At 37.9% G+C, this 26,536-nt stretch overlaps 1 protein-coding gene across 6 annotated transcripts in view; it reads left to right on the top strand.

Moving 5' to 3' along the window:
• The window catches only part of DNM1L (dynamin 1 like), an 88,294-nt gene that overhangs the window by 1,313 nt on the left and 60,445 nt on the right, over positions 1-26,536 (top strand). For all 6 annotated transcript variants that reach the window (XM_069094842.1, XM_069094839.1, XM_069094840.1 and 3 more), the window contains exon 2: positions 22,204-22,351. In XM_069094842.1, coding sequence (XP_068950943.1) covers positions 22,204-22,351 — 148 coding nt within the window. The remainder of the gene's footprint in view (positions 1-22,203; positions 22,352-26,536) is intronic.

Genomic DNA, 26,536 nt, shown 5'->3' with positions numbered 1-26,536 from the left:
GGTTTTTACCTTGGATGTAGCACTTTACTGCCATAAATGTTCTTCCCTCTGTGAAACTGGGCACCTTATTTACCCTTTTCAGTCTACACTGGCCTGTTTGCAAAATGTGGAAACAAAATGCTTCAAAGCATTGAAAGTCATGTTCCTTAGTCTGCGTTAGTGAATTGTGGACAATTGAAAGGTATAAACTAAGGTCTCTGTTGTTTTGCTTTGTTTTTACCTACTACTTTATCCGGAATAAGGGCTGAAGTAGAGTCATGTTGGTTTTTGTTATAAACTGGAAGAGACATTAGACGTTATCCACGTGTTTTCATTCCCTAATAATAGTTAATGGTATATAGAGAGAGTAATTTCGGTTTTCTGCCATTTTCATGAAGTGATTTGATTGACCTCAATCAGGAGTCAGCTTAAGAGCCACAGCTTGTCGAAGTTGTTCTTTCTCTCCTCTTCCTAAGGTACCTTGAGTTTGCTTGGTATGTACCAATCTCCCAGCATTTATTTTGTGCCAGGCACTGTGACTTAGAAGTGGGATAGAAAAAAAATGAAGCATTCCCTGTCTTCAAGGAGCTTACAACAAGCAATTAATGTTTGTTGACTGATATTATATGGGGGGAGACAACATGTATATATAAAAAGGAACGAAATACGAGGTAATGTTTTTTGAGGGGGAGAGCAGATTAAAAAAAGGCTTCATATGGAAGAGGGAGCACATGAACTTGGGGAACAAGTGCAACCTCATGGAAATTGGAAATGGAGTGTTCTGTATGAGAAACAGTAGTGATAAGATTGAAATAGGTATACTGGGGCCAGGTTGTGGAGGGCTTTAAGTGCCAAACGTAGAAGTTTGTATGTGATCCTAGAAGTGGAGGAGAGACTGGGAATTTGAGTTGGGAGAAGGTTAGATCTGGGCTTTAGGAAAATTACTTTGACAGCCATGTGAAGGAGGAAACTTAAAGAGGATGATGGGAGCCCTGACTAGGAGTGGCAGCAATGTGAGTAGAGAGGAAGGGGACATTGAGAATTTTTGGAGATAGTTGGATTTGATACAAAGAGAGAATACACATTTTTGAGACAGTATTGCTTCAAAACGATAACTACAATAAGTGAAACTGATTTTCTTCCAATTTGCAAAGGTATTTTTAAACAACCTGTAGACTAAATTGTAGAGTTTGACTAGAGAGAGACCTTAGAGGTTAGTTGTGCAAATTCCTTCATTTTACTTATAAGGAGACAAGCTCAGAGGTTAAATGACTTGCTAAAGATCATATATTATAGTGGTAGAACCTTGCCTCCTGGTTTTAAACACTGTTCTTTCAACCCTATATCATAGAATTAGTAGTCATGATATTTGGTCAGTGTGGCAGCATGGTGAATTGCACAGGGACTTTGGGATCAAGACAGTCTGATTTCCAAGTCCCACTTCTAACATATACTGGCTTGACTATATGACCCTGGGCATGTCCTTTACTTTTCTGTGCCTCTCTCTAAGTAGTCTAACATTTGCAAAGTTATATTGATATATACTTTGTAAGGAACTCCTGTGCCTATAAAAATAAAATCCCAGGTTTGGTTAAATACAAAAAAAGGTTCAATTTTGCATATATAAATTGAGGTATATAATAGTTGAGGTAGTTAAATGGTGCAGAGGAGAGAGTGCTGGACCTGGAATCAGGAAGACGCATTGTAAGTTAAAATCTGGAAGCAGACCACTTAGTAGATGTGTGATCATGGACAAGTCACTTTATCCTGTTTGCCTTAGTTTCCTTCTTTATAAAATGAGCTGGAGAAGGAAATGACAAACCACTTCAGTGTTTGCCAAGAAAACCCCAAACAGGGTGGTGGAAAGTCAGAAATAACGTGTAATAATTAATGCTTTTATTAATAATTCTGAGAAACTGTAAGTTCTTATGATACCTTTGGAAATATTAAAGAATACCTAATTTTCAGGTTTCACTAAGTTTTATTGTTTGCCAATATTTCCTAAAATTGGGATTTTAAGTACACTGTTTTATGCTTTTATATTTAAGAATCTTTATAGTTACATAGTATCATGGAGAACAATATTATTTTGGAGCTGTTTCCTGGCTGCAAAAAGCCACTGCTAAACAGAAACTTTCCATCAACTTTAAAGCTCTGTGTATATAGGAGAAATATGAACTTAACAAGAAGTCAAAGAATCAGGCATATAATGTGTCAACATAAATAGTTTAAGAACAAGAAGAATTTATCTTAGTTGGAGTGTATTTCTTCCACTATACCTCATGAATAGATTCATGAACTAGTCATTAAGTTGGGAGGAGCTAGGAGAAAAGGGAAAAAAAATAACCATTGTGAAAATCAGTGACTTCTTGAAAAAGTCTACAGTTGATGCCTCCGTTTCATAGATCATACATTTAGAGCTGGAAGGGTCATGTAGTCCAACAGTTCCATTTGAGATTTGAAACTGAGAGTCAGAGAGGTTTAGTGACTTGCCCAAAGTTAAACAGCCAGTTTTTTTCAGAGGTGAGACTTATGCTATAGTCTTATAAAAATGATTTATTATAAAATTGATATTAAATACCAATACAGTTGATTAAAATTGCTTTGCAACTATTTATATTTTAAATACATGAATTTTAGTGCATGAAATACCACACTCTTTTATTTTTACATATTTTATGTAGCTGAGTTTTTTGGGATTTACCATTCGAAGCTTACATAGTCCCATCCAGTCATATTTGAATGTTTCCCCATTAATTACTAAATTGCAACATCTCTCATTAATCATTTAAGCTCTGATCCCTCACCCTAGTTTAATTGAATATTTTAATAAGCTGGAGAAATCTCTTTGCATAAGCAGTGGCTCTTATATATGAGAGCTCCTAATCTACTTAATTACTGGCCACATATAATTTGTTAATGTTTCCAGTAATAATACAGATATAGATAAATATTAGCAATGTTTTAGCTGTGAGAATATCACAGCTAGAGCTATCACCTCAGACAATTACTCTAATTGCAGATGTCTTCACTTCTAAAAATACAGGCCTTTCTTTAAGGATATCAGTCTTTTCTCAAGAATTCTCTTTGTAAGATATAGAATTCCATAAATAAAAAGGTCTCTTAATTCTCTTTTCTCTGCTTTCTTTTTTTAATTTTTTTTTTGCTTTTTGGAGGGCAATTGGGGTTAAGTGACTTGCCCAAGGTCACACGGCTAGTTTTTGTGTTAAGTGTCTGAGGCCGGATTTGAACTCAGGTCCTCCTGACTCCAGGGCTGGTGCTCTATTCACTGCGCCACCTAGCCACCCTTTTCTCTGCTTTCTTACAGTTTCTTTTAGCTTTTAGTCTTCTCATGATGGACTCTCTTAGTGTATTGACCATTAAACTGTAATTGTACTTCACTCCGTTTCTCATCAAGTAATACCAGAATGGCAACATACACTTGCCATTATGTCAAGTCTTTTATAATATTAACAGTAGTTACAGCTTTTGTAGAAGAGACTACAAGAGCTGGGATTACATTTATATTTTCATTCACTTTCATTTCCAAAGATGTTGTTTCTCTCGCCCTACCTTTTAGCATCCCTTTTTATAAAGACTTAAAAAAGAAAGGGGGAAAAAGCATATAAGGTAAACCAGGGAAAGGAGGTAACATTTTCTTAAGTTCTTTTTTATTTTTTTTAAAGCAGTTAGGGTTAAGTAACTTGCTCAAGGTGACAGGGCCAGTTTTTTTTTGTGTGTGGGTGTTAAGTATCTGAGGCAGGAACCAATTCGATCCCAGGTTCTCCCGACTCCAGGGCTGGTGCTCTTACTGTGCCACCTAGCCGCCCCTGTCATAAGTTCTTGTTCACTCCCACTTCAGCCATATTGTGAAGGATATTATGATCTAATTTGCTTATTATTTTTCTAATGGCATGACCATTTATATTTATTTTATCTGTTTAAGCTAATTTTGTTATATGGTATAAGTCTGACAAATCCTTTTATTAAGGGAATTTGTTCTGTGAAGTTTGGATTCAAAGGAATGTACTTGAGGACCTAGAAGGCCACAGGTTTCTCACCCCTGGTATAAGAGGTTGGTGTAGATATAGTTTTTGTCAAACTGCTTTCTGAATTTCTATTGTGTTTATCAAACACCCAGCTGCAATTTATGTTTTAAAAGTGACGTTTACACTGTAGTCTATTCAGTGTGCAATAGTATCATGCCTAAAAAAATGTACATATCTTAATTTAAAAATACTTTGAAATTGCTAAAAAAAAAATGCTAATGATTATCTGAGCTTCAGTAAGTTGTAATCTTTTTTACTGGTGAAGGGTCTTTCCTCACTGTTGATGGCTGCTGACTGATAAGGATGGTTGCAAAGGTTGAAGCTACTGTGGCCTCATTATGGCCTTATTTCTTAAAATAAGATACCAATGAAGTTTGCTGCCTCTATTGACTTTTCTTTTGACTTGACCATTTAGAAGCCCTTGTAGGGTTAGCAATTGGCCTAATTTTAATATTGTAATGTTTCAGGGAACAGGGAGGTCAGAGGAGAGGGAGAGGGACTGGGGGTTGGCCAGTCAGTGGAACAGCCAGAACACACATTTATGAATTACGTTTGCCGTCTTATGTGGGTATGGTTCATGGCATCCTAAAACAATTATAAAAATAACATCATTGATCACAGATAACCATAAAGATTTACCACAAACCTTCAATTTGTTTAAAAAAAAAAACCCTCAGTATTTGTGAAGCACAATGAAGTGAAGTGCAATAAAATGAGATATGCCTGTATAGTTTCCTGGGGGCATAAACCCAATAATAGAGTTGCTGATTCAAAATGTGTGGACATTTTAGTCATTTTATTTGCATAATTCCTATTTGGTTTTCAGAATGGTTTTAAAAATGGTTTACAATTCCTTCAGCAAGTTTAGTGTGCCTATCATTCCATAATCCTTCTGAAACTGTTGCCATTTTTTTTGTCATTTCTGCCAATTTACAGGGTATGAGTTGTAATCAGGCTTATTCTGATTTGTACTTCTCACTAGTGATTTGAAACATTTTTCCCATGTGATTGTGATTACCTTGCAGTTCTTTTCGGTGTTTTTCATATCCTTTTGACCATTTTTCTACCAGGGAATGGCTATTAGTCTTATACATACTTCTTAGTTGTTTATGTATCTTAGATACTGAGAAAATAAAATTTGTATGTTCTCCATTTTTGTAATTGATTCTGTTTTTTATGAATTTCATTCTATATCACTGCTGACATTTTTGTAACTGCTAAGTCATGTTTCATTTGTCTTAGACTTAAATTTGGAAATTCAACTTTCCTGTAAATCTCTCATTGTTTCTGATTTAAGTTTAGAAGATGAGTTCTTTTTTTTTTTCTTTTTGGAGGGTGGAGGGCAGGGCATTTGGGCTTAAGTGACTTGCCCAAGGTCACATGGCTAGTAAGTGTTAAGTGTCTGAGGTCACATTTGAACTCATATCCTCCTGACTCCAGGGCCAATGCTCTATTCACTGGGCCACATAGCTGTCTCTAGAAGATCAGTTCTTGTGCTAATCACTGTTCTCTTCTTGACTCAACAAAGTCTATTATTTTTTTTTTTACTTAATAGTATTTGATTTTTTTCCCCCAAAGTACATGTAAAGATAATTTTCAACATTCATCTTTGTAAGATTTTGGGCTCCAAAGTCTTTCTCCCTTCACTCCTCCCTTCTCAAGATAGCAAGCAATCTGAAGTAGGTTATACATGTAATATGTTAAACATATTTCCACATTAGTTATGTTGTGAAAGAAGACTCAGAACAAAAGGGAAAAATCACAAGAAAGAAAACAAAAACAGTGAAAATAGTATGCTTCAGTCTATACTCAGATCATATAGTTCTTTTTCTGGATGTAGACAGCATCACGAGTCCCTTGGAATTGTTTTGGATCATTGCATTGCTGAGAAGAGCTAAGTCCATTGTAGCTGATCATCACAAAATGTTTCTGTTACTGCATATAGTGTTCTGGTTCTGCTCTCTTCACTCAGTATTAGTTCATGTCTTTCCAGGTTTTTCTGAAATCCACTTGCTCATAATTTCTTTTTTTTTTTTTAATGCTTTATTAACTTCTGATTTACATCATTTGTTTCCGCCAGATTTTGAGTTACAAATTTTCTCCCCATTTTTCCCCTACCCATCCCCCCAAAACAGCAGTCCCACAGGATATCCCCACCTCCAATCTGCTCTCTCCCATATTTTCTCCCCTACCCGTTTCGACTTTTCCAGTGGATCTCTATTCCTCAGTGCCTGTATATCTTATTTCTTAATTACATGTAAGATGGTATTAATAACAGTATACACACACACACACACACACACATATATTTGAATATTTGATTTTAAAACTTTCAATTCTAGATTCATTCCCTTCCCCCCTGCCACCCACCCCCACTGGGGAGACAAGCAGTTCAGTATAGGTTGTACATGTGCGGCTAATGCAAAACAATAACATAGTAGATATATTGTAAAAGAATGACTATATTTCCCTCCCTCCTATCCCACCTCCCACTTGTTCTATTCTCTACTTTGATCCTGTCCCTTTTCAAAAGTGGGTGCTTCCAACTTCCCTCCCCCCCAGCCTGCCCTCCCTTCCATCATCCCCCCTGTCATCCCCTTCCCCCCCTATTCTTGGAAGGTGAGATCCCCTATTTAGTGTGTATTTCCCTCCCTCCTCAAGCCAGATTCAATAGGAATAAGGTTGACCCATTCCCTTTTGCCTTCCTATTCTTCCCCTCCATTGTAACCATTTTCCCTTGCCTCTTAAGTATGAGATAGTTTGCCCCAATCTCTCTCCCCATCTCCTCTCATTATATTCCTCTCACCTCTTAATTTCACCTTTTAAGTATCATCCCTTCCTGTTAAATTGGTCCTGTGCCCTCTATCTATGTATACCTGTAAACGTATATACACACATTCACATATGTATTCATATGCCCGCATACCCTCATATAAAGACATATATATTTCTAATCCCTTCAACTACTGAGAAAAGTTTCATAAGTTACAATGATTGTTTTTCCATGTAGGAATGTTAATAGTTCAACTTTGATAAGTTCCTTATGATTTCTTTTCCCTGTTTACCTTCTCATGCTTCTCTTGCTTCTTGTATCTGAATGTCAAATTTTCTATTCAACTCTGGTTTTTTCATCAAGAATGCTTGAAAGTCATGTATTCCATTGAATGACCATATTTTCCCCTGAAACATGATACTCAGTTTTGCTGGGTAGGTGACTCTTGGTTTTAATCCCAGCTCCCTTGACCTCCGGAATATCACATTCCAAGCCCTTCGATCCCTCAGTGTTGAAGCTGCCAGATCCTGGGTTATCCTGATTGTGTTTCCACAATATTCAAATTGTTTCTTCCTGTCTGCTTGTAATATTCTCTCCTTAATCTGGGAATTCCGGAACCTGGCTCTAATATTCCTAGGAGTTTTCTTTTTGGGATCTTTTTTAGGAGGTGATCGGTGGATTCTTTCAACCTCTATTTTGCCCTCTCGTTCTAAAAAATCAGGGCAGTTTTCTTTGAGAACTTCCTGGAGGATGCTTTCTAGGTTCTTACTTTGGTCATGGCTTTCAGGTAGTCCAATAATTTTTAAATTATCTCTCCTGGATCTATTTTCCATGTCAGTGGTTTTTCTCATGAGATATTTCACATTGCCTTCTATTCTTTCATTTGTTTGGATCTGTTTAACAGCATCTTGATTTCTCATAAAGTCATTAGCTTCCATTTGCTCCAATCTAATTCTGAAGGAATGATTCTCCTCAGTGAGCTTTTGAGATTCTTTTCCCATCTGGCAAATTCGACTTTTTAAGGCATTCTTCTCCTCATTGCCTTTTTGAGCCTCCTTTGCCATTTCAGTCAGTCTGTTTTTTAAGGTATTATTTTCTTCAGTCAAGCTGTTGACTCTTATTTCATAATTTTCTTGCATTGTTCTCATTTCTTTTCCCAATTTTTCCTCCACTTCTCTTATCTGCTTCTTAAGGTCCTCTATGGCCTGTAACCAGCTTGTATTTTCCTTTGAAGCTTTTGGTGCAAGAGTACTGACTTCACTGTTTTCCTCCTGTTCCATGCCTTGCTCCTTCCTATCCCCAAAATAGGAGTGTAATGTTGGAATCTTCTGTCTGCTTTGTTTCCTTTGCCTGCTCATTTTGCCACTCAATTATTTGACTTTTGGGCTTTTTGCCACAGTAGGATTCTGCCACCAGACAGGGGAGTTTTTGTCCCAAATGCTGGGGTTTTCTCAGCTGCTGGAGGTATTAGATGGGTGCCCTCTCTGAGGTCTCCACACGCTCTGGCAAGCTGGATACACACCCCAGGACCTCCACCCTAGACTGCAATCCATATCCAAGCAGGTTAAAGCAAGAGCGATTACCCCTCAGACTGGTGCTTGGTCCCCCTACACTCTGCAGGCCAGGAGCTGATGCCGCCACGTGAGGCTGGCAGGCTGTGCTGGCGACTCAGCGGTTTGTGCTGGCATCTCAGCGGTTTCTCGCTCCGGGGGTAAAATCCACGCACTCCCACTTCCTGGGTCCCAAAGTCCAGACTGCACTGGCCTCTCACCTTGTCCTTCGCATCTATGTATTGATAAATCTGGAAACGGCCACAGTTGCTGCTGATCTGGAATCCCTCTGGCTGGGGGCTGGTCAGGCCCGCCCTGGGGCTAAAGCCTAGCCGTGGTGCTGGCCTGGGCTCCCAGATCGCTGGGCTGGCCGATTCCTGCCGGGCTGTCCTCAGCGGGAGGTTAGTTTCTCTGTGTCATTTTGTGGGTTCTGCAGCTCCAAAGTTTGTTTAGAGTCCCCTTTTTACATGGATTGGGGAGGGTGGAAGCCGGAGCCCTGGGAAGGTTGTGCTTCTACTCCGCCGTCTTGGCTCCGCCCCCATGACCAATCCATAATTTCTTATAGAACAATAGTATCCATTACGTTCATATACCACAATTTGTTCAGTCATTTCCCAATTAATGGGCATCCCTTCAGTTTCCATTTCTTTGCCACCATAAAAAGAGCTGCTATAAATATTTTTGTACATGTCAGTCTTTCCCCCTTATTTATGATCTCTTTGGGATGCTGACTTCGTATTGGTGTTGCTGGATCAAAGGATATGCATAGTTTTATAGCCCTTTGAGCATGGTTCAAAATTGCTCTCTAGGATGATTGGATACATTCGCAACTCCACCAACAATTCATTAGTAGTGTGAGGGATAACTTGCAGTGAAGTTTCCCCATTCTGAACATCATATATACATTCTTATTACTTCCTTATATTTTGTAACTAAATTCAGTATTGTTTCCCCATATATATGTAAGTCATTGTGTATTTCAAGGTAGTGTAAGAGCTATTGAGTATTAATACATTTGATTGGATTAACTATTGAGACCAAATTAGAGATGTTTTTAGTTTGGGGAAAGGAATGGTAGTGTGAGAGGTAGCAAAGGGTTAAGTTTCTATACAACTGCAAGAATTGCTGAAACAAGACTACTGATAAAAAGTACCAGACAGTAGCCTTGGGAAGAGTTGAAGCTACAGTACCCTTGGGAAGAAGTTGAGATCCCAGTTCCCAGAGAACTCCTAGATAATACTAAAAATGAAATAATGTAGAATAAAAGGAGCTGGCAGCAGCAGGTGGATTTGACCAATCAGAAAGCAGACAGTGGCCTTGGGACACTCAGGCCCAGATAAGGACACATCTAGGTTGGACTGAAGGGGGTTCAGTATTCTGAGGTTGTTACAGCACTTGTGTAGTGGACCTCATGTATTATATATGTTACCTAACAAAATTAGAGCCTCATTAGTAATAATTAGGTTAATGTTTGGGAGGGGCAGGTAACTCTTGCTTATTTAACCCAGTTTTTGCTCCTGTAAGGTCGCCTCCTCTCCCTGGATTTCCCAGTGACTGGACCTCCCGCTTCTTGTGAGATTCTAATAAAACTTTCTACCTTCGCTTTGAGAGGTCTCCGAGTAGTCAATTTGGGTTAGGGTCTCCATACCCCACACATTAGTATTCCAATTTTTCCACATCTTCTCCAATATTTATTTTCATTTTCTGTTATATTAGCCAATCTGATAGGTGTGATGTACCTCTGAGTTGTTTTAAATTTCATTTCTCTAATCAATAATAATTTAGAGCATTTTTTCGTGTGACTATAGAATCTGTTATTCTTGAAGGATGCCGGCAGACCCCAGGGAGTTTGGTCTGTTATCCAGGGTAGTCTAGTCTACTATGTAAACTGTCATTGTAGATGTACTAGAAACAGTAAACATTTCTTAGCAACAAGATGATGGATTATTGCTCTCCCCTCATTTCCAATTTCCAGCTAGTCATATTGTTCCTCATGCCTATGATACTACAAGCTTTGTAAACCAATCATTATTTTTCCCATCTATGATACTGTCTTGATACAGTTTTCTGCTTTTTTCTTTAGATATTCCTTCTTTTGTCTATAAAAAGATGTCTGCACTGATTTGGGATCTTTTGTCTTTCTGGGGAGCTTAGAGACAGACCCCTTTTATTGGTAACTGCTAACCTTGAATAAACTGAATGTGCTCTGAACTTTGTGCCTTTATCTAAATTTCACTTGAGCCAATACCAAACCATCATTAAAACAATTTGATACAAAGATTTTTTTTCCCATTCAGTTGTTCCCTTTCTTGTACCTAGATGCATTAATGTTGTCTCTGTAGAAGCTTTTCATTCTCATGCAATTAAATTTATCTGTAATATCTTTTTAAAATTTCAGTGTCTCATAGATGTGAGAGGTATAATAATTTTTAAAATATTACAATCTTTAATATTGAAGTTATGTGTCATTTAGAATTTACTGTGGAACATTGTATGTATGTATGTATAAGGTGTTGGTTTAAACTTCATTGCTGCCAGATATCTTTGCAGTTTTTCTAAGTAGTTTTTCTTAAATAAGGAGTTTTTCCTAGGTAATTGATGTTTTCCACTTTATCAAACACTGAGTTACTGAGTTTTGTTGTTTCTGATTCTGCTTGTCTAGTCTGTTCCATCTGCCTTTTTTTTTTTTTGAACCAACATCGGATGGTTCTTATGATTGCTACTTTGTAATAGAGTTTGAGGTCTGAAAGTGCTGTTCCCCCTTCATCCATACTTCTTTTCATCCAGGTATCTTATTAAAAAACAATTCTCTAAGGAACACTTTGTTTTATTTTGAGTGGAATTTTTTTGTTAGTACTATGTAAAATGTTGATGGTTTTGTGATTTTTTTTTTTTTTTGGTATTCCCTTGCTGAAGCTATTAATCACTTCAGTTTCTTTCCTCATTTTCTGAGTTTTTCCAAATATACTATCATGTAATTTTCATATAAAGATAATGTCCCCTTTTTGTTTTATGTTGTTACTGATGGGATGCTCAGACCCCAGCCCTGAGATGTTTCTTAAGGCCTTCCAATTTCTCTGTAGACCCCTGCCCTGTGAGAAAATTTTTTTGTCTTGCAGAACACTTTCTCTTTATGGAACAGACACAGGGTGTCTGGTCCAAGCCCTGGCTGAGCCAAGGACTCTCTTGGCGCAAGATCCCCAAGATCCATGGCAACTAAACAAAAAACTTTTCTCCCTCAATGTCTGGTATCAAAATTATCTTTGCAAAACTATCTATATTTTCTCATCCATAGATCACTGACACCTATTCCCTAGACACCTGGACCACTTACATTACCCAATTCTTTTCCCTGCCCCTTTTCTATATATTTATTTTTCTATTTAAAATATATTATATTTTTATAGTTATATTTTTATTTATATTTAAAATATATTTATCTATATATTTAGATTCAACCCTCATTAATTTGCAAGTTCTCCAAAGGAACTTTACACATTATTGTTGTACAATTAAACTGCCACTTGACAGAAAGATGGCTTGAGTATGTAAATTCGTTCCAGGCAACTTTGCCTTGGCATTCTTAGGGTCCTAGCACCCCTAAATTGTGTTAGCACCCCCAAACCTCTTCATTACCTTTAATATATTCCTTTGTCTTATTGCTATCCTACCATTTTTAGAACTCTGGCAAATAATAATGGGGAGTCCTTGCTTTACACTGTTTGAACTAAAAAGCTTCATTTGTTTCTCTCTTTTTTTTTGCTTTTTCTTTTTGGAGGGCAATTGGGGTTAAGTGACTTGCCTAAGGTCACATGGCTAGTTTTTGTGTTAAGTGTCTGAGGACATATTTGATCTCAGGTCCTCCTGACTCCAGGGCCAGTGCTCTATTTACTGTGCCACTTAGCCGCCCCCATTTGTTTCTTCTTTACAAACAATGCTCAGCTGTTGATTTTAAATTTAAACTTTTATTTAAAAATTTTTTTATTTTATTTTCAATTCATGAAACAAAACAAGCAATCCATAACAGTACAATATAAAAAGATGATTGCACCTGAAACGGCAAATCTACCATGTACAACTTGCCCTCTAATTATACAACAAAGTTATGTAAATTTCTTTTTTTTTCTTTTTTCTTCCCCCTCTCCCACCCTAGATACAAATAGGTATATGTGTGTGTGTATATGTAAAATTATTCTATACATGCTTCTATTATTTCTTTTTCTGGATGCATATAGGGTCTTTATTCATATATTCTTTATAGTTAATTTAGGTATTTATGATAGTCAAAATGACATAGTCATTTAGAGTCATTCTTTTTTTTTGGGGGGGAAGGGGAGGGCAGGGCAATTGGGATTAAGTGATTTGCCCAAGGTCACATGGCTAGTATGTGTTCAGTGTCTGAGGCTGGTTGAACTCGGGTCCTCCTGACTCTAGGGCTGGTTCTCTATTCACTGTGCCACCTAACTGCCCCCAGAGTCATTCTTAAAACAATATTGCTATTACTGTATACAGTGTTCTCTTGGTTCTTCTCACTTCACTTTTCATCATTTTATGTAAGTCTTTCTAAGATCATTGAACTTACCATTTCTTATAGTGTAGTCGTATTCTATCACAATCATACACAATAACTTGTTCAGCCATTTCCCAATTAATGGGAATCCGGTCCATTGCCACCACAAAGAGAGCTGCTATAACTATCCCATTCCCATTCAAAGTTATAAGTACTATTTGTGAATTTCCCTCCATCTTATTTTTACTCACTGTTTTCTTTCTCAGACTTTGCTTTTACCCTATCTCTGTTACCTTATCTTTTCTACCTGCCCACCCATCACTTCACCCCTCCAAGACTCCTCCATCCTCTTCCCTCATCCTCCCAAATCTTACTACATATACCCCTCTAAAAGTCCCTGCAACCCATCCCCAGTCTTCTCACATCTCTACATGTTCAGAAGACTTCTCTACCCTTCTTTTTTTTTCATCAAATTCTATTTTTTTTTTTTAAGCAATTGGACTTAAGTAACTTGCTCAAGGCTACACGGCCAGGTATTTCTGGGTGGGTGCTAAGTGTTGGAGCCCGGATTCATCCCCAGGTCATCCCAACACTAGAGCCGGTGTTCTTACTCGCTGTGCTACCTGGCTGCCCCTAGATTCTTTATTAACTTCTACTTTACATCATTCATTTCCACAAGATTTTGAGTTACAAATTTTCTCCCTGTTTATCCCCTACCCACCACCCCAAAATAGCGATCCCACTGGGTATCACCTCCTCCAATCTGCTCCCTCCCATATCTTCTCCCATACCGCCTCCAACTTTCCAGTAGGGCACCATTTATCTCTATGCCCCAGTGCCTATATATCTTATTTCCCATGTGCATGTAAAATAATATTGATAATAGTTATGTGTGTGTGTGTGTATTTTAAAATTTGATTTTAAAACTTTGAATTCCAAATTCATTCCCTTCCTCTCTTGTCACCCACCCTTACTGGGAAGATAAGCAGTTCGATATAGGTTGTACGTGTGTAGCTATGCAAAACATTTCCATAGTAGATATATTATAAAAGACTGACTATATTTCCCTCCTTCCTATCCCACCTACCATTTGTTCTGTTTTCTACTTTGATCCTGTCCCTTTTCAAAAGTGGGTGCTCCCAACTTCCTTCTCCCCCAGCCTGCCCTCCCTTCCATCATCCCCCCTCTCATCCCCTTCCCCCCTACTCTTCTGTAGGGTGAGATGCCTAATTTAGTGTGTATGTCATTCTCTCCCTAAGCCAAATTCAATGAGAATAAGGTGGATCCATTCACTTTTGCCTTCCTTTTCTTCCCCTCCATTGTGACCGTTTTCCTTTGCCTCTTCTATATGAGATAGTTTGCCCCATTTAGTCTCTCCCCATCTCCTCTCATTATATTCCTCTCTCACCTCTTAATTTCATCTTTTAAGTATCATTCCTTCCTATTAAATTGATCCTGTGCCCTCTATCTGTATATACCTCTAAACATATATGCACACATTCACATATGTATTGATTCGCCCATATACCCTCCTATATAGACATATATGTATGTGTGTGTGTATATATATGTATGTATGTATACATACATTTCCATTCCCTTCAATTATTCTCATATTGGGAAAAGTTTCATATGTTACAATTATTGTTTTTCCATGTTACCTTCTCATGCTTCTCTTGCTTCTTGTATCTCAATGTCAAATTTCCTATTCGACTCTAGTTTTTTCATTAAGAATGCTTGAAAGTCCTCTATTCCACTGAATGACCACATTTTCCCCTGAAACATGATACTCAATTTTGCTGGGTAGGTGATTCTTGGTTTTAATCCCAGCTCTTTTGACCTCTGGAATATCATATTCCAAGCCATTCGATCCCTCAGTGTAGAAGCTGCCAGATCCTGGATTATCCTGATTGTGTTTCCACAATATTCAAATTGTTTCTTCCTGACTGCTTGTAATATTTTCTTCTTGATCTGGCAACTTGATCTCCTTGATCAGAACCTGGCTATAATATTCCTAGGAGTTTTCTTTTTGGGATCTTTTTCAGGAGGTGATCAGTGGATTTTTTCAGCCTCTGTTTTGCCTTCTGGTTTTAAAACATCAGGACAATTTTCCTTGAGAATTTCTTGAAGGATGATTTCTAGGTTCTTATTTTGATCATGGCTTCAGGTAGTTGAGTAATTTTTAAATTATCTCTCCTGGATCTATTTTCCAGGTCAGTGGTTTTCCCAATGTGATATTTCACATTGCCTTATATTGTTTCATTTGTTTGGATCTGTTTAAGAGTATCTTGATTTCTCATGAAGTCATTAGCTTCCATTTGCTCCAGTCTAATTCTGAAGGAATGATTCTCTTCAGTGAGTTTTTGAGATTCTTTTTCCATCTGGCAAATTCGGCTTTTTAAGACATTCTCCTCATTGCCTTTTTGAGCCTCTTTTGCCATTTGAGTTAGTCTATTTTTTAAGGTGTTATTTTCTTCAGTCAGGTTGTTGACTCTCATTTCATAATTTTGCATCGTTTTCATTTCTCTTCCCAATTTTTCCTCCACTTCTCTTATTTGGTTTTCAGAATCCTGTTTAAGCTCCTCTGTGGCCTATAACCAGTTCATATTTTTCTTGGAAGCTTTTGGTGCAGGGCTTCTGACTGTGTTGTCTTCCTGTTCCATGCTTTGATCCTTTTTGTCCCCAAAATAGGAGTCTAATGTTGGATTCCTCTGTTTGCTTTGCTTCCTTCGTTACTCATGTTGCCACTCAATTACTTGACTTTTAGGCTTTTTGCCACAGTAGGATTCTGCTACTAGACAGAGGGGCTTCATACAAAATGCTGGAGTTTTCTCAGCTTCCGAAGGTATTAGTTGGGTGCCTTCTCTGGAGCCTCCACATGGTCTGGCAAGCTGGTTACACACCCCAGGGCTTCCACCCTAGACCATAGTCCAGATCCAAGCAGATCAAAGCAAGAGTGAGTACCCCTCAGACTGGTTGCTTGGTCCCCCTATTGTCTGCAGGCCAGGAGCTGAAGCTGCCATGTGGTGGCGGCTTCATGGCATCTCGATGTCTCAGTGGCTTCTTCCTCCATGGGATAAAGGCCGACTGCACACCCAACTACTTGAACCCAAAGTACACACTGCACTGACCTCTCACTTTGTCCTTAGCATCTGTTTGTTGATATTTCTGGAAAACGCCATAACTGCTGGTGATCTGAAGTCCCTCCAGCCGGTAGCTGGCCAGGCCCACCATGAGGCTTAAATCTCTAGTGCTGGGGACAGCTCCCAGAGCGCTGTGCTGGCTGCTTGCTGCCGGCCTGCCAGGTTGTCCTCAGAGAGAGGTTAGCTTCTCTGTGTCATTTTGTGGGTTGTGTGGCTCCAAAGTTTGTCCAGAGTCACCTTTTACATGAATTGGGTGCACTATACACTTTGTTTTCTAAGGTGTCAGCATTACCAGCCCTCCACCATCACCTGCTTCCTCTGTTTTAGTTCTTCCTTTAACACCCCATTTTTATAATATAATTGCTCCCTTTCCCTTTTTCCCACCCAGTTTTGTTTTTTAGAGTCATGCCATCATATACAACTCAGTCCTAACCTTTCTTTCAAACTACCTTAGTAGTGACAGTTTTAAGAATACTAATAACATTTTTGTATATATAATAGGTAAACAGTTTGACCTTAATGAGTACTTTACAGTAGTCTTTAATGTCCTTTTATTTTTTCTGAATCCTTTATATTGAATTTTCTGTTGCATTTTGGTCTTTTTGTTACAAATACCTGATGTTCTTTTCTTTTTTCATTCAGGATTATGCACAACTTTGCTGGGTAAGTTATTCTTGGATGCAATCCCAGCTCTTTGCTCTTTGAAATATTATGTTCCAGGACTTGTGGTCTCTTAGAATAGAAACTCCTAGGGCTTGTGAAATCCTGACTGTATTTTTGCAGTGTTTAAATGTGTTTTTTTTTTCTTGTTGCTTACAATATTTTCTCTTTAACCTGAGCATTTTTAAACTTGGCTATGACATTCCTGTAAGTTTTTCTCCTGGGATCTCTTTAAGGTAGTGAATGGTAGATTTTTTCTATTTCTACTTTACCCTCTTGTTTTGAAACTTCAGGGAAAATTTCCTTAATAATTTCTTGTAATATTGCATCCAGATTATTTTTTTGATCATGACTTTCAGGTAGTCCTACAATAGTCTCTCCTTGATCTGTTCTTCAGATGAGATGTTTTTTATTATATCTCGTATTTCATTAGAGATGTTTCAGATTCTCTTCCATTTTTTTTATTATTGTACTTAAAAAAATTATTTCTTGGTGTCTTAGAACATCATTTGATTCCTCATGCCTAGTTCTAGTTTTCAAAGAGTTTGTCAAAGTTTTGTGAGATGAAATTTCTTGAGGCTTAGTCATGTTTCCCAACAGAGCTACCCTCAGAGACTACTTACCTAGCTAGAGATGTCTATCTTTCATGCAGGCCAAACCTCAGTCCTAGGAGGCCCTGTTTTTTCTGAGGCCTCTCACGTTATCTTAGGAGTATATCTGCTTTACTCCCTTTATTTTTGCTACTCTACATTCATTTTGTGGCAATTTCCTGTCTATTCATGGAAGAAATCTGAAGAGTCTAGAAGTTTCTGACCCACATTACTACCTTCCCAGAATGTCCTCCTCTCTATTCTTAGTCTAAATATATACTTAAAAAAAAATTCCATTTCATTTTCATGTCCACATTTTCTCTCCCTGATTTTCTCTACCCACTTCCACCCTGCTTTGGCAGTGTTGACTTACTCAAGTTAATGTTCTGAGATTGTTATTTAAGCTGTCTACTTCTTACTTTGTTTGAATGATTTTTGGTAATACTCAATTTTCTATGAACTTTAATTTTTGCTACTGCTTATGTATTTTGATTAATTATTTTGATTCTTTTTATTTCCTCTCATAATTTACCTTGTACAGTTTTTTTGAGGGGCAATAAGATTTTCTTCCTTCTTTTCTTACCAGACAAGCAACAAGGTTTATTGATTGGAAAGTTTCTTTTTTTTTTAAATTTAAATTTATTTATTTTTAGTTTTCAACATTCACTTCCACAAGATTTTGAGTTTCAAATTTTCTCCCCATCTCTCCTCTCCCCCACCCTTCAGACTGCCTGCATTCTGATTACCCCTTCCCTCAATCTGCCTTTCCATCTATCTTAACCTCCCCCGCCCCCTATCCCTTTCTTTTATCTTCTTCCCCTTCTATTTTTCTATAGGGTAAGATAGATTTCTATACCCAGTTGCCCGTGTACCTTGTTTCCCTGTTGCATGTAAAAACAATTTTTAACATTCCTTAACTTTGGGTTCTAAATTCTTTTCCTCCCTCCCTACTGTATCAGCAATGCCATATTCACAATGCCTATGGAGATTACAAATATGCTGATATAATTATCCATCACAAAAATACATCATACTTGCCATATGGGGGAATAAGCTGGAAAATTTATTAAGATACCAAAAGACTGAGTCCCAAAACCAGAAGGTGAAAGTCATCAGAGTAGTTATGACATTGGCACAGGTAGATAAAGTAGAAAGCACCCACATTTTCAAGCCTTTAAAACAGAACAGGCTACCTCAGGCAAAGGTCCTCCTCTCCCCACTCACAGCAACCACCCAGTGTCCGGGAAGCGCGCTCCCAGCAGTTCCGGCCCCTGGCAGTCCTCAGCAGGAGTCCTTAGCAGAAATTCTGGCTAACTGAAAAAGGGCTTTGCACTGCCACTGCCTCTGCTGCTGCTGCCGCCGTCGCCACCACCCACCGCTGGAACTCCAGTTTGGCTTCTGCTTCCTCTTGCTCCGCCCCTTCCTGCTACGTCAGCAAGTCCAATGGGGCATGGAAGATCTTTAAATCCCATAACCCTTACACCTACCCACTTTCATTGAAAAGGCAAGCAATTCAGTATAGGTTATACATGTGTAGTCATGCAAAATACTTACATAATAATCATGCTGTGAAACACTAACTATATTTCCTTCCATCCTATCCCACCCCCCACCACATTCTATTCTCTTCTTTGACCCTGTCTCTACTCAAAAGTGTTTAATATCTGTTAACACACTCCCCAAGTCTGCCCTCCCCTCCCTCATCCCCATCCTGCCTACTTTCCTGTAGGGTAAGATAGATTTCCATACTCAGTTGAGTGTGTGTATATTATTTCCACCTTAAGCTAAATCCAGTGAGAGTAAAGTTCACTCATTTCCCTCTCACCTCTTCCTTACCTCTTTATGTGAGATAATTTACCCCATCCTACCTCTCTCTTTCTCCTTCTCCCGGTACATTCCTTCTCTCACCCTTTAATCTTATGTTTTAGATATCATTCACTCATATTCTACTCACCCTGTGCCCTTTATGCACCCTATCTACCCTAATAATGAGAAAGGTCTCATGAGTTACAAGTATCATTTTTCCATGTAGGAATATAAACAGTTCAACTTTAATAAGTCCCTTATGATTTCTTTTTCCTGTTTACCTTTTTATGCTTCTCTTGAGTCTTGTATTTGAAAGTTGCTTTTTCTATTCAGTTCTGGTCTTTTCATCAAAAATGATTGAGGGGCAGCTAGGTGGCACAATGAATAGAGCACCAGTTCTGGAGTCAGGAGGACCTGAGTTCAAATTTGACCTCAGATACTTGACACTAACTGTGTGACCTTGGGCAAGTCACTTAATCCCTATTACTTTTCATCCCCTCTCTAAAAAAAAAAAATGCTCGAAAGTCTTATATTTCATTGAATATCCATTTCCCTCCCTAAAGGAGTATACTCAATTTTGCTGGGCAGGTGATTCTTGGTTATAATCTTAGCTTCTTTTTCCTCTGGAATATTATATTCCAAGCCCTCCTTTTAATGTAGAAGCTCCTGAATTTGTGTTATCGTGACTGTGGTTCCATCATACTTTACTCTTTCTTTGTGACTGCTTACAATATTTTCTCTTTTGACCTGTGAACTCCGAAATTTGGCTATAATATTCCCAGCAATTTTCCTTTTGGGATCTCTTTTAGGGGCTGATTGATGGATTCTTAAAATTTCTATTTTACCCTCTGGTTTTAGAATATCAGGGCAGATTTCCTTGATAATTTCTTGAAAGATGATGTCTAGGCTCTTTTTTTGATCATGGTTTTCAGGTAGTCCAATAATTTTATTTATCATTATTATTTTTTTAAACAATTGGGGTTAAGTAATTTGCTCAAGATTACATGGCCAGTTATTTTGTGTGGGTGTTAAGTATCTGAGGCTGGAATGGATTCCAGGTCCTCCCAACTCCTGGGGCTGGTGCTCTTACTCAAGTGTGCCACCTAGCCGCCCCTGTCATAAGTTCTTGATCACTTCCCCTCCAGCCATATTGTGAAGGATAATATGATCTAATTTGCTTATCTTGAAGGATGATTTCTAGGTTCTTTTTTGATCATGGCTTTCAGGTAGTCCAGTAATTTTAAAATTCTCTCTCCTGGATCTATTTTCCAGGTCATTTGTTTTTCCAGTGATATATTTCACATTGTCTTCTACTTTTTCATTCTTTTGAATTTGTTTTATAATTTCTTGATTTCTTATAGAGCCATTAGCTTCCATTTACTCAATTCTGTTTTTTAAGGCATTCGTCTCTTCTTTGGCTTTTTGGACCTCTTTTGCCATTTGCTCTAATCTATTTTTTAAGGTGTTATTTTATTCAGCATTTTTTTGGGTTTCCTTTAGCAAGCTGTTGACTCATTTTTCATGATTTTCTTGCACCACTCTCATTTCTCTTCCCAATTTTTCCTATTTCTTTCCTTTTTTTTTTTTTTGCAGGGGAAAGGCAGGGCAATTGGGGTTAAGTGACTTGCCCAAGGTCACATGGCTAGCAAGTGTTAAGTGTCTGAGGCTGGATTTGAACTCATTTCCTCCTGACTCCAGGGCCAGTGTTCTATTCACTGAGCCACCTAGCCTCCCCATTTTCCCTCTGTTTCTCTTACTTGATTTTCAGAATTCTTTTTGAACTCTTCCATGGTCTGAGACCAATTCCTATTTTTCTTGGAGACTTTTGACGTAGAAACTTTGACTTTGTTTTCTTCTTCTGAGTGTATGTTTTGATCTTCCTTGTCCCAAAGGAAGTTTCTATAATCTTGAGTTTTTCCCCCATTGTTTGCTCATTTTCCTAGCCAGTTGCTTTTTAACTCTTTGTTAAGGTAGGGCTTTGCTTCCAATGTGGAGAGTATACTATCCCAAGCTTCAGGGGTTTTGTGCAACTGTTTTCAGAGATAGTTCTAGGGACCTCTAAGATTTCAGTTCTTCCAAGGTGGTATGATCTAAGAAGAGGTGTTTGCTCCTCTCCTGGCCTGTGTTCTGGTCTGTGGGTGATCAGAAGCAGTGGTCACTCCACTGTTGCTGCAAGTTCTGCTATGTCGGTGATCTTCCTCACCCCAGCACTGTGACACAGATCCAAGTATGGGCAAAGCAACAGAATCCTGCCTCAATGCCAGCAAAGAGATACTTGCAATCTCCTGATCAGTTTTTTGATCCTCTTTCTGTCTCCGGACTGAGAGCTCCAGAAGCAGCCGCTGCTTGCTGCTGCCTGCCACTGCTGATTGCTGCCCTGGGGCTGTGACTGGACAGTGCTCCTTCTCTCACCAGGTTTAACAGACCTTTTCTACTGACCTAAGTTGTCTTTGACATTTGTGGGTTGAGAAATCTGGAAACTGCTACAGCTGCCTGTGATTGAGTCCCCTGAGGCCTGCTCCATGTTTGCTGGGGCCTGTTCTGTGCTGGTGTGGCTTGTGCTGGACTGCCTTCCTCTCCCAGTCCAGTGCAATAGACCTTTATTGTCGACCTTCCTGGTTGACTTGGGCTGGAAGTTTGTTTCACTGTCTTTTTATGTGTTCTGCTGCTCTAGAATTTGTCATTTTTTTTTTAAACAATTGGGGTTAAGTAACTTGCTCAAGGTTACACGGCCAGGTGTTTCTGGGTGGGTGCTAAGTGTCTGAGCACAGGATTCGATCCCCAGGTCATCCCAGCACTGGGGCCGGTGCTCTTACTCGCTGTGCTACCTGGCCACCCCGTTAGTCATTTTTTTACTGGTATTTGAATGGGTTTGGGGGACAGCTCAAGCTAGTTCCTATCTTTAACCTGCTATCTTGGCTCTGACCTCTGGGAAGTTTCCTTTTAGAGCAATAAAGGAATAATTAAATAGAGAAGCAAAATATATCTTTATAATATTTACAGTAATTTAAAAATCAAGGTTCATATCAAATGATTTTACTTTGAAAGGACATTTCTTTATATGCTGCATCATTCATAGTTTTACAGCATTGTAAAGAATTTTTTAAGAAGCTCACAGCTACTCTTACATGTTTTATTTTCAGAGCAGTGGAAAAAGCTCAGTACTAGAAAGCCTTGTAGGGAGGGACCTACTCCCAAGAGGTACTGGAGTTGTCACCAGGAGACCCCTTATCCTGCAGCTGGTCCATGTTTCACCAGAAGATAGAGGAAAAACATCTGGAGATGAAAATGGTAAGTATTAGTCATTTGTAGTATTTGAATTATTCTAAGATTTCACCAACTTTGTAGTTTTGTCCTTAAAGGGAAATAGATTGAAGATAATGTTCTTTATTGTTGATTAATGACAATTAGAAATTAATGGCTGCACCAAAGATCCAGGAAAGTAATCTTAATAACTGACACTTAGGGTATTAAGATTTGCAAAGTCCTTTTTTTTTTTTTAACAACAACTACATGATGGAGATCATGCAAGTATTATTATCTTCTATCTTATGGATGAGAGAATTTAGCCTCAGTGAGATGAAGTGACTAGTCTGTCATCACATCACATCTGAGGCAGAACCTCAATATGAGTGTCTTGACTCCAGTGCCCTATCTCTTCCCTATACTATCTCTTCTATTTAATTTTATTAAGTTTTGTTCAATACTATTCTGTCAAGGGTTTTGGATCTTGACTTTGTCATCTATGGTAGGGGCATCGATTGAGAGCTGAAAGGGCCGTTGAAGTTGTGTAGTTCAACATTTTTACTTTACAGATGAAGAAGCTGAGGTCTCGTGATTAAAGTGGCAGAGTTGCGATTCAGATCCAAATCTAGCTGCCTTTCCACTACATCATGCTGCTTCCATCTATTAGCTATCTTTTTCAGTTTTGTGTGCCCCCACAAATTTTCTAAGCATGTCATCTCTGCCTTCATCCAAGCCACTGTCAAAAAATGTTGTGGAACGGGGCCAGTGAATCATGACAGATACTGTGGCCAGTGGCCCTGACGTAGACACCTTATCAGGTTAACATTGCTCCATTAGTCAATACTCTGATTCTAGTCTTCCTTCCAGGTGGAATTCACTTATTGTCATCCATAGTTTCCCAAAGTGTGTGATACTGCCGCCTGCGGATCGCTAGAATGATCAAGTGGGTGGTAGTTGTTTGAAATGAAGCAAATGAAAAAAAAAACCCAAAACTGTTAAAGGGTTAAAGAAAGTAGATTTCCAGGGGGCACTGAATGATTTTTTTTTAAAGGCGACAATAGGCCAGATAAATTTGGGAACCCCTAATTTTAACAATACAGCATATAAAGAAATGTTCTTTCGAAGTAAAATAATTTGATTTGAACCTTGATCTAATTTTCAAGGCTCTTATTAAATAGGTCTTTGTTAAGTGCTTTGCTGAAGTTCATGTATATACTGTCTTTGATATTCAGTAATCCTATGAAAAAAAGGAAATAAGATTACCCTGGCATGACATAAATTCAATCACCATTTGTTAACCACCAATTATATTCGAGACAAATAGCTATGATACAGAATAGCAAACAAAAATTTGTGCCTTTTGTGGAACAATAGAATTATTGTCCTGTCACAATTGCTTGTTTTTCATGATAGGCTCATGTTGGCCCAAGTGATCACTTCTTTTTCTAAGTACTTAAAAAATCATACCTTTGATACTATATTGCAGTATTTTGCTAGGATTGAAATTTAAGCTCAGTAGCTGACAGTTTGAAGAAATTCGACTCCTGTGGCTGGCTCGCCTGGTTTTCATAGTTTACAGATCACTGAACGTAGCTGATCTATCACATCTTCAAGTTCTTATTGTACCCTGTGATGTACTTCATCCAGGCCTGGTCATTTGAACATCGAGGGTCTTGTGTTTCAGTTCATTGTTCACTGGTTTTGTTCTGTCATTCTGTGTTTTGATCATTTTCTTTTACTGAAATAGTTGAGTACTACTTCAATGATAATATTGATCTGAGCATTCCTTCAAATGATAGAGATCACATGACTTTTTGTCCTGTGTGGCTCTTTTCCATGGTTTTCCATATATTCTCCCCATAGCGGTCCATTCAGCTTTCTGGGCCATAGTTCTCTTGATATAATATGGTATCATTGTAGCACTTGTATAGTTCATCCATTTTCACGTTTACAGTATAACTAGCCCACTTCCTTTTTTGGTCTTGGATATCTTTGTTCATTACCTTGATTATAATATCCTGTAACCTCTCTATGCCTATCTTTCTGTTTTCTTTTGGGTGACCCATAATTTTGTTTTCTCATAGTTTAAAAGTACTCCTTGGATTTGTAGGCATGTGGGCTGGTTTTAAGAATACTGGAGTTAAAAAGATGGGTTTTTATTTCAGGTTGCTGGGTGAACAGCTCAGTTTGTTGAACCCAGTCTAACCTTTTCTCTTAGTCCTATTTAATTCTGGGCCCAGTTTGTTCTAAGTTAGTATCTTTGGACAGTGTCCAAGATATATGTACTGATGGACTAGTTCTGTGTACTTTCTATCCAACTGTTTTTCATATTCTGAATAATACACATTTTTCATATACTTTTTTTTTTTCCTATTTGAGTAATGAGTCCAAACTCCTGATTAATTTTGGATCCCATTTAGGAGTCTCTTTAGTACTTTGGAGGCTTGAAGTGATTAAAACTATGTTGACAGGATTAACTGGAGGACCCCACTATCTCTAGTGAATTGCTCTTCTATTTAGACTCTATTTTGGATGTCTTGTAGTGACAAGCATTTTGTTTTATGCCTCAATTATTAAAAAGCAATAACTTTGGCTAAAAAAGGGTAAAGTAATAGAATAATCTTGTATATGAGGAGGATATATTTATGTGAGGAAAATATATATACTAGAGGGGGAAAAGCATAATTGGAGAACATTTGGGTGAGGATTACTGGAGGAAGAAACTGAAAATATTATGGTGGATATATCATATAGACCACCTGGCTAGAAGAAAGAAATGAATGATGAGTTCTGGAAGTAGATGACATATGCATAGTCAAACTTTGTAACATCTATTGGGAAAAAAAATATTTTTTGGTCAATATGCTTATAGTTTTTCTAATATTGAACCAGCTCTGCATTCCTGATGTAAATCCAGCCTGGTCACAGTATATGATCTTTGTGATATTTTGCTTTAATCTTCTTGTTAGCATTCTCCATTGAGCCACTAAAGCGATTTTCATGAAAGCAAGTCAGATCGTGTCATACACCTCCTATTCAGTGACTTCCTGTTGCCTCCAGGAGCACATACAAAATGTTATATTTGCCATTCAAAGTCCTTCATAACCTACCTTCCTCTTACCTTTCCAGCCTTCTTAGACCTTACTCCTCAACACATATTCTTAGATCCAGTGACATAGATTCCTGGCTACCCCTTGAACAAGAATTCCATCTCTCAGCTCTGGGCATTCTCTTTGGTTATCTCTCATATCTGAAATGCTCCCCCTCCTCCACTTTTACGGAGTTCCCCGGATTCCTTAAGTCTTAGCTAAAATTCTCCTTCCTACAGGAAGTCTCCCTCAACTTTTCTTAATTCTGTTGTCTGCTAATTATTTCTTATTGATCCCGTATATAGCTTTCTTTGTATATATTTGTTTGAATGTAGTATGCACAATTAGATAGTAAGCTGTAGGGTGGCAGAGACTTGTCTTTTGCCTTTTTTGTATTCCAAGCATTTAGCAGTCCAGGCACATAGTAGGTGTTTAATAAATGTTTATTGAATTTATTACATTATTTTATTTAAATTTTTTGCATAAATGTTTTTAGGTAAATTAGTTTGTAATACTCTTTTTAAGTTTTGACTCCCAGATTTAGATATCAAGACCATATTAGTGGCCTAAGAGGAATTTGGTAAGATTCTTTAACTATTTTTTAAACAATTTTTTCCATATTGGAATTGTTTCTTTAAATGTTTAGTAGAATTAACTTGTAAACATAACTGACCCTGGATTTTTTTTTCCTCTTTCTTCCATGTAGGCAATTCATGTTTTTGCAATTATTTATTTCATTTAGATACTATCATTTTTATTGCCAGAGAATTGGACAGAATAGTTCCCAGTAATTGCTTTTATTCCCTCTTCATTGGTTTTGAATTCACTACTTTCCTTTCTAATACTAATCATTTGGTTTTCTTTCTTTTTTTAAGATCAAATTAGCCAGTAGTGTATCTATTTTATTAGTTTTTCCTAGTTTTATTTATTAAAAAAAAATAAAAAAAAACCTTTCACCTCTTATTTGATTTTTAGGATTTCCATTTTGGTGTTTAGTTGGAGGCTTTTAATTTATTACATTTTTAGTTGCATGCCCAATTTGCGGATTTGCTCTTTCTCAACTATGTTTTGTCAAATCTCAAAAGAAGTCATTCCCCAATTGATAAAGGGTCAAAGGATATGAACTATGAACAGGTAGTAT

The sequence above is a fragment of the Petaurus breviceps genome, unplaced genomic scaffold (assembly GCF_028583685.1).
Source record: "Petaurus breviceps papuanus isolate PSGF00001 unplaced genomic scaffold, PetGlider_PUasm1.0 221, whole genome shotgun sequence".
In the NCBI taxonomy this organism is placed as follows: domain Eukaryota; kingdom Metazoa; phylum Chordata; class Mammalia; order Diprotodontia; family Petauridae; genus Petaurus; species Petaurus breviceps.
Note: the sequence above shows the minus strand (reverse complement) of the source record. Positions and strands in the feature narration are given on the sequence as shown.